General features: G+C 42.0%; 1 protein-coding gene across 1 annotated transcript in view; it reads right to left on the bottom strand.

Moving 5' to 3' along the window:
• The window catches only part of timm44 (translocase of inner mitochondrial membrane 44 homolog (yeast)), a 44,580-nt gene that overhangs the window by 10,450 nt on the left and 25,572 nt on the right, over positions 1–8,558 (bottom strand). The window contains exons 10-12 of the mRNA XM_061883096.1: positions 5,226–5,276; positions 5,061–5,150; positions 231–341 (exon numbers count right to left, since the gene is read on the bottom strand). Of these exons, the coding sequence (XP_061739080.1) occupies positions 231–341; positions 5,061–5,150; positions 5,226–5,276 (252 nt within the window). The remainder of the gene's footprint in view (positions 1–230; positions 342–5,060; positions 5,151–5,225; positions 5,277–8,558) is intronic.

Raw genomic sequence — 8,558 nt, 5'->3', positions numbered from 1 at the left:
TTTTTATGTATATATAGATTTATTTATTAAATGTAAATTGAGCAAATTGGCTATTTCTGGCAATTTATTTAAGTGTGTATCAAACTGGTAGCCCTTCACATTAATCAGTACCCAAGAAGTAGCTCTTGGTTTTAAAAAGTTTATTTCTCAGGTCAAAACGCGTCCAGCCTCCCTTTTGTGTGTGTGTGTGTGTGTGTGTGTGTGTGTGTGTGTGTGTGTGTGTAACTTACAGGGTCCCCCTCCACCACTACTCCTTTGGTGTTGCGTATGACCATCACTAACTGAGCCTGGAAGGTGATGATCAGCACAGGACCCTGGTCCATCATCTTCCCCATGGCCAGCTGGGGGAGGCAACCACACACACAACAATATTTACAACCACACACACACAACATTTACAACCACACACACAACAACATTTACAGGCAATACAACATATTTCCACCTGTGTAATTGTGGAGTTAAATATACTTCATATATTTCAAGTAGGGGAAACTCATTTCCAGCTCCTCTCTAAACACCAGTATAGTCTCCAGTAACAGACAAAAGGTATAAAGCAGCTTGATTTTTCAAAGAAAACACTTAAGAGGACTGTAAAATTCCGCATGTCAACACAGAACAATGGAGTGTACGTTCAAAACGCCCTGGCAGTGGTTCATAGTTTAAATTCGCTCATTTTGCTGTCAATCAAAAAGGGTTTCAGCCTCAGACAGATCATCCAATCATTAAGCAAAAGCGAGCATTGTTAGCATTAGCTAATATGCTAACACGTTTACAAGTGGCTGTGTTCGTATGAACAACTTACAGTAGATCTATTTTTGTTTTGTAAAGTCACCAAAAGTGAGTTATTGAGTCTGTTTAGCCGATTGCAGCGCTAGCTTGCGCAGCTAGTGGCTCCATGACCATGACTTCTGTTTTGTTTCATCAGCCGTTTTACTGCCTTGTTACAGACAGCATTCGGAACAATTAGGTATGTAAATAAACATTTACAAGGGCCACCAAAATAACAGCGCAAGACAAGAACTAAAGCACTACACACAGTAAAACACCAACAAACTCATAATTTTCCTGAAGGAATCAATAAAGTGCTATTCATCTAAAAGAAGGCACGACGACCTGGTGGAGATTCATTTTTTATCGTTTTGAAAAAAAATGTGCCTTGCCTCAAAAAAGGTTGAAAAATACTGATGTAGACCACAAAGAAGTCTTTTACATTTACAAAAAAAATCATAATAATATGACCCCTTTAACACGTCTTATAATCCGGTGCACCTTTTGTATGAAAACAGACCTGACTAGACCTGCTCATCGGCAGTATGCCTTATAATCCGGTGCGCCCTATGGTCTAAAAAATACGGTATATCTGCGACTTTCTTTTCAAATATAGTGGGTGTGGCTTATATACCGACGCGTTCCATAGCCCGGAAAATAGAGTAAGACCTACAAACCCCGTTTCCCTATGAGTTGGGAAATTGTGTTAGATGTAAATATAAACAGAATACAATGATTTGCAAATCCTTTTCAACCCATATTCAGTTGAATGCACTACAAAGACAACATATTTGATGTTCAAACTCATAAACTTTATTCTATTTTTGCAAATAATAATTAACTTTGAATTTCACAGCTGCAACACGTGCCAAAGTAGTTGGGAAAGGGCATGTTCACCACTGTGTTACATCACCTTTTCTTTTAACAACACTCAATAAACGTTTGGGAACTGAGGAAACTAATTGTTGAAGCTTTGAAAGTGGAATTCTTTCCCATTCTTGTTTTATGTAGAGCTTCAGTCCTTCAACAGTCCGGGGTCTCGGCTGTCATTTTTTACGCTTCATAATGCGCCACACATTTTCCATGGGAGACAGGTCTGGACTGCAGGCGGGCCAGGAAAGTACCCGCACTCTTTTTTTTACAAAGCCAAACTGTTGTAACACGTGCTGAATGTGGCTTGGCATTGTCTTGCTGAAATAAGCAGGGGCGTCCATGAAAAAGACGGCGCCTAGATGGCAGCACATGTTGTTACAAAATCTGTATGTATCTTTCAGCATTAATGGTGCCTTCACAGATGTGTAAGTTACCCATGCCTTGGGCACTAATGCACCCCCATACCATCACACATGCTGGCTTTTCAACTTTGCGTCGATAACAGTCTGGATGGTTCGCTTCCCCTTTGGTCCGGATGACACGATGTCAAATATTTCCAAAAACAATTTGAAATATGGACTCGTCAGACCACAGAACACTTTTCCACTTTGCATCAGTCCATCTTAGGTGATCACGGGCCCAGAGAATCCGGCGGCGTTTCTGGATGTTGTTGATAAATGGCTTTCGCTTTGCATAGTAGAGCTTTAACTTGCACTTACAGATGTAGCGACAAACCGTATTTAGTGACAGTGGTTTTCTGAAGTGTTCCTGAGCCCATGCGGTGATATCCTTTTTAGATGGATGTCGGTTTTTGATACAGTGCCGTCTGAGGGATGGAAGGTCACAGTCATTCAATGATGGTTTCCGGCCATGCCGCTTATGTGGAGTGATTTCTCCAGATTCTCTGAACCTTTTGATGATATTATGGAGCGTAGATGTTGAAATCCCAAAATTTCTTGCAATTCCACTTTGAGAAACGTTGTTCTTAAACTTTTTGACTATTTGCTCACGCAGTTGTGGACAAAGGGGTGTACCTCGCCCCATCCTTTCTTGTGAAAGACTGAGCATTTTTTGGGAAGCTGTTTTTATACCCAATCATGGCCCCCACCTGTTCCCAATTAGCCTGCACACCTGTGTGATGTTCCAAATAAGTGTTTGATGAGCATGCCTCAACTTTATCAGTATCGATACCGTCGATCATAATATTTTATTAGAGCGTATCAAAACACAAATTGGTATGTCAGACTTAGCCCTGTCTTGGTTTAACTCTTATCTTACTGACAGGGTGCAGTGCGTCTCCCATAACAGTGTGACCTCGGACTATGTTAAGGTAACGTGTGGAGTTCCCCAGGGTTCGGTCCTTGGCTTTGCACTCTTCAGGATCTACATGCTGCCTCTGGGTGACGTCATACACAAATACGGTGTTAGCTTTCACTGTTATGCTGATGACACCCAACTCTACATGCCCCTAAAGCTGACCAACACGCCGGATTGTAGTCAGCTGGAGGCGTGTCTTAATGAAATTAAACAATGAATATCCGCTAACTTTTTGCAACTTAACGCCAAAAAAACGGAAATGCTGATTATCGGTCCTGCTAGACACCGACCTCTATTTAATAATACAACTCTAACATTTGACAACCATAATTAAACAAGGTGACTCGGTAAAGAAGCTGGGTATTATCTTCCACCCAACTCTCTCCTGTTACTAAAACGGGGCCGTTTTAGTACAGGAGAGAGTTGGGTGGAAGATAATACCCAGCTTCTTTACCGAGTCCCCTTGTCTAATTATCGGTAGTCCAATGCGTTTTACCTCGAGACTGTACTTATTAATTCGGGTCCCAGGTGTCTAGCATTAAAAGATTACAGTTGGTACAAAATGCGGCTGCTAGACTTTTGACAAGAACAAGAAAGTTTGATCATATTACGCCTGTACTTTATATACCTTTATATACATATATACATACATATATACCTGTAGTGGCTCACCTGCACTGGCTTCCTGTGCACTTAAGATGTGACTTTAAGGTTTTACTACTTACGTATAAAATACTACACGGTCTAGCTCCAGCCTATCTTGCCGATTGTATTGTACCATATGTCCCGGCAAGAAATCTACGTTCAAAAGACTCCGGCTTATTAGTGATTCCTAGAGCCCCAAAAAAGTCTGCGGGCTATAGAGCGTTTTCCGTTCGGGCTCCAGTACTCTGGAATGCCCTCCCGGTAACAGTTCGAGATGCTACCTCAGTAGAAGCATTTAAGTCTCACCTTAAAACTCATCTGTATACTCTAGCCTTTAAATAGACCTCCTTTTTAGACCAGTTGATCTGCCGCTTCTTTTCTTTTTTCTCCTATGTCCCCCCCTCCCTTGTGGAGGGGGTCCGGTCTGATGACCATGGATGAAGTACTGGCTGTCCAGAGTCGGGACCCAGGATGGACCGCTCGCCTGTGTATCGGTTGGGGACATCTCTACGCTGCTGATCCGACTCCGCTTGGGATGGTTTCCTGTGGACGGGACTCTCGCTGCTGTCTTGGATCCGCTTTGAACTGAACTCTCGCGGCTGTGTTGGAGCCACTATGGATTGAACTTTCACGGTATCATGTTAGACCCGCACGACATCCATTGCTTTCGGTCCCCTAAAGGGGGGGGTTGCCCACATTTGAGGTCCTCTCCAAGGTTCTCATAGTCATCATTGTCACTGGCGTCCCACTGGATGTGAATTCTCCTTGCCCTTATGTGGACTCTTCCGAGGATGTCGTAGTGGTTTGTACAGTCCTTTGAGACATTTGTGATTTAGGGCTATATAAATAAACATTGATTGATTGATATTTATTGCCACCTTTCCCAACTTCTTTGTCACGTGTTGCTGGCATCAAATTCTAAAGTTAATGATTATTTGCAAAAATACGTTTATGAGTTTGAACATCAAATATGTTGTCTTTGTAGCATATTCAACTGAATATGGCTTGAAAAGGATTTGCAAATCATTGTATTCTGTTTATATTTACATCTAACACAATTTCCCAACTCATATGGAAACGGGGTTTGTATAAGAGGGTGTCGGAGCATTATTATCTTCGTAAGATGGATGATTTGATAGCGCTCTTACAGACAAATAGTGAGATGCATGGTGATTAATGTGATCTCACAAGGATGGATTAGTTTGGCTCCCGTTGCAATCCTGCCATTCTGTGCAATTACCTTCCAGAAGGAATCCCGTTGCCAGCGGTGATGACAATCTGTCAGAGATTTGGGGCATGCCACTGAGGAAGGCTGATTTTAGACGACGTCCTACAGCTTTGAGTAATTAATTATCCTCCGCGACGACCCAAAGGGTCCACTTGTGTTCTAACCACACTGGGATGTGTGGGCCCTGGGCCAGTACGCTAAACTACGTCGGAGCGCCGTGACTTACGTCGATGCTGTCGATATCCAGGATCTTGGAGTGGAACTGAAGCCCCATGGCCTTGGCTTGCTGGATGGGGTGTGCCAGCTGACTGTATGTCTTCAGGGCATGGGGGGGGAAAAAAAACACAAGGTGTCACGGCCGTGCGCCAGCGGACCAAACAACTGGACTTACCGCTTCATAACACCAGTCCTTGAGCACCTCCAGCTCGCCTCGGATCATTGCCTGCATGGAGAGAGAACCGTGTTCAAGTGTTAAAACATCTCTGCAAACTCAAGGAGTCCTTGAGGAAAAAACAAAACAAAAAGGAAATGCACTAAGAGAGCGTGGACCTCCGCCAGGCTCTAATAGTAAAATATACTTTGGAAAAAAAAACCCTGCATCCAGACTAGGGTTGTCCCGATATCAATATTTTGGTACCGGTACCAAAATGTATTTGGATACGTTTCTAAATCAGTGTTTTTCAACCAGATACCATCTGGTGTGTCGTGGGAGATTATCTAGTTCAGGGGTCATCAAGTTTCTTAAAACCAAGAGCTACTTCTTGGGTACTGATTAGTGCGAAGGGCTACCAGTTTGATACACACTTAAATAAATTGCCAGAAATAGCCAATTTGCTCAATTTACCTTTAATAAATAAATCTATATATATATACAAAAAATGGGTATTTCTATCTGTCATTCCATCCATCCATCCATCTTCTTCCGCTTATCCGAGGTCGGGTCGCGGGGGCAACAGCCTAAGCAGGGAAACCCAGACTTCCCTCTCCCCAGCCACTTCGTCTAGCTCTTCCCGGGGGATCCCGAGGTGTTCCCAGGCCAGCCGGGAGACATAGTCTTCCCAACGTGTCCTGGGTCTTCCCCGTGGCCTCCTACCAGCTGGACGTGCCCTAAACACCTCCCTAGGGAGGCGTTCGGGTGGCATCCTGACCAGATGCCCGGACCACCTCATCTGGCTCCTCTCGATGTGGAGGAGCAGCGGCTTTATTTTGAGTTCCTCCCGGATGGCAGAGCTTCTCACCCTATCTCTAAGGGAGAGACCCAAACTCATTTGGGCCGCTTGTACCCGTGATCTTATCCTTTCGGTCATGACCCAAAGCTCATGACCATAGGTGAGGATGGGAACTTGGAGCGATCGGTAAATTGAGAGCTTTGCCTTCCAGCTCAGCTCCTTCTTCACCACAACGGATCGGTACAACGTCCGCATTACTGAAGACGCCGCACCGATCCGCCTGTCGATTTCACGATCCACTCTTCCCTCACTCGTGAACAAGACTCCTAGGTACTTGAACTCCTCCACTTCAAGTAAAATATACTGCATCCAGACTAGGGTTGTCCCGATATCAATATTTTGGTAACGGTACCAAAATGTATTTGGATACGTTTCTAAATCAGTGTTTTTCAACCACTGTGTGCAGTGAAATACCATCTGGTGTGTCGTGGGAGATTATCTAGTTCAGGGGTCACCAACCTTTTTGAAAGCAAGAGCTACTTCTTGGGTACTGATTAATGCCAAGGGCTACCAGTTTGATACACACTTAAATAAATTGCCAGAAATAGCCAATTTGCTCAATTTACCTTTAATAAATAAATCTATATATATATATACAAAAAATGGGTATTTTTATCTGTCATTCCGTCCTACATTTTTTTTCCTATTAGGGAAGGTTTTTTGTCGAGAATAAATGATGAAAAAAACACTTAATTGTACGGGTTAAAAGAGGAGAAAACACAAAAAAAAATGAAAATAAAATTTTGAAACATAGTTTATCTTCAATTTGGACTCTTTAAAATTCAAAATTCAACCGGGGGAAAAAAAAAGAGAAAAACTAGCTAATTCGAATCTTTTTGAAAAAACTAAACAAAGAATTTATGGAACATCATTAGTGATTTTTCCTGATTAAGATTGAATTTTGATGACATGTTTTAAATAGGTTAAAATCCAATCTGCACTTTGTTAGAATATATAACAAATTGGACCAAGCTATATTTCTAACAAAGACAAATCATTATTTCTTCTAGATTTTCCAGAACAAAAATTGTAAAAGAAATTCAAAAGACTTTGAAATAAGATTTTAATTTTATTCTACAGATTTTCTAGATCTGCCAGAATATTTTTATTTTATTTTAATCATAATAAGTCTGGGGCTTCACGGTGGCAGAGGGGTTAGTGCGTCTGCCTCACAATACGAAGTTCCGGCAGTCCTGGGTTCAAATCCAGGCTCGGGATCTTCCTGTGTGGAGTTTGCATGTCCTCCCCGTGAATGCGTGGGTTCCCTCCGGGTACTCCGGCTTCCTCCCACTTCCAAAGACATGCACCTGGGGATAGGTTGATTGGCAACACTAAATGGCCCTAGTGTGTGAATGTTGTCTGTCTATCTGTGTTGGCCCTGCGATGAGGTGGCGACTTGTCCAGGGTGTACCCTGCCTTCCGCACAATTGTAGCTGAGATAGGCGCCAGCCCCCCCCGCGACCCCGAAAGGGAATAAGCGGTAGAAAATGGATGGATGGATAATAAGTCTGAAGAAATATTTCACAAATATTCTTCATTGAAAAAACAGAAGCTAAAATGAAGAATTAAATTAAAATGTATTTATTATTCTTTACAATAAAAAAAAAAAAATGTACTTGAACATTGATTTAAATTGTCAGGAAAGAAGAGGAAGGAATTTAAAAGGTAAAAAGGTACATGTGTTTAAAAATCCTAAAATCATTTTTAAGGTTGTATTTTTTCTTCTAAAATTGTCTTTCTGAAAGTTATAAGAAGCAAAGTAAAAAAAATTATGAATTTATTTAAACAAGAGAAGACCAAGTCTTTCAAATATTTTCTTGGATTTTCAAATTCTATTTGAGTTTTATCTCTCTTAGAATTAAAAATGTCGAGCAAAGCGAGACCAGCTTGCTAGTAAATAAATAACATTTGAAAAATAGAGGCAGCTCACTGGTAAGTGCTGCTATTTGAGCTATTTTTAGAACAGGCCAGCGGGCGACTCATCTGGTCCTTACGGGCGACCGCGTTGGTGACCCCTGATCTAGTTTCACCTATTTGGGTTAAAAAAATATTTTTTTGCAAACCAGCCTGCAAATGATGTGTTGTTGTTGAGTGTCTATGCTGTCTAGAGCTCAGCAGAGTAACCGTGTAGGTGGCAGCCAATAGCTAATTGCTTTGGAGATGTCGAAAACAACGGGAGGCAGGGTGCAGGTAAAAAGGTGTCTAATGCTTAGACCAAAAATAAACAAAAGATTAGTGCCACTAAGAAAAGGCATTAAGTCTTAGGGAAGGCTATGCAGGAAGACACTAAAACTGAACTGGCTACAAAGTCAACAAAAACAGAATGCTGGACGACAGCAAAGACTTACTGTGGAGCAAAGACGGCGTCCACAATGTACATCCCAACATGGCAATCAACAATGTCCCCACAAAGAAGGATGAAAACAACTGAAATGCTCTTGATTGCCAAAGGGAAATAGCGCTCAAAGGAAGACATGAAACTGCTACAGGAAAAT

The sequence above is a fragment of the Nerophis ophidion genome, linkage group LG22 (assembly GCF_033978795.1).
Source record: "Nerophis ophidion isolate RoL-2023_Sa linkage group LG22, RoL_Noph_v1.0, whole genome shotgun sequence".
In the NCBI taxonomy this organism is placed as follows: Eukaryota; Metazoa; Chordata; class Actinopteri; order Syngnathiformes; family Syngnathidae; genus Nerophis; species Nerophis ophidion.
This window is presented reverse-complemented; position numbering and strand designations above follow the sequence as displayed.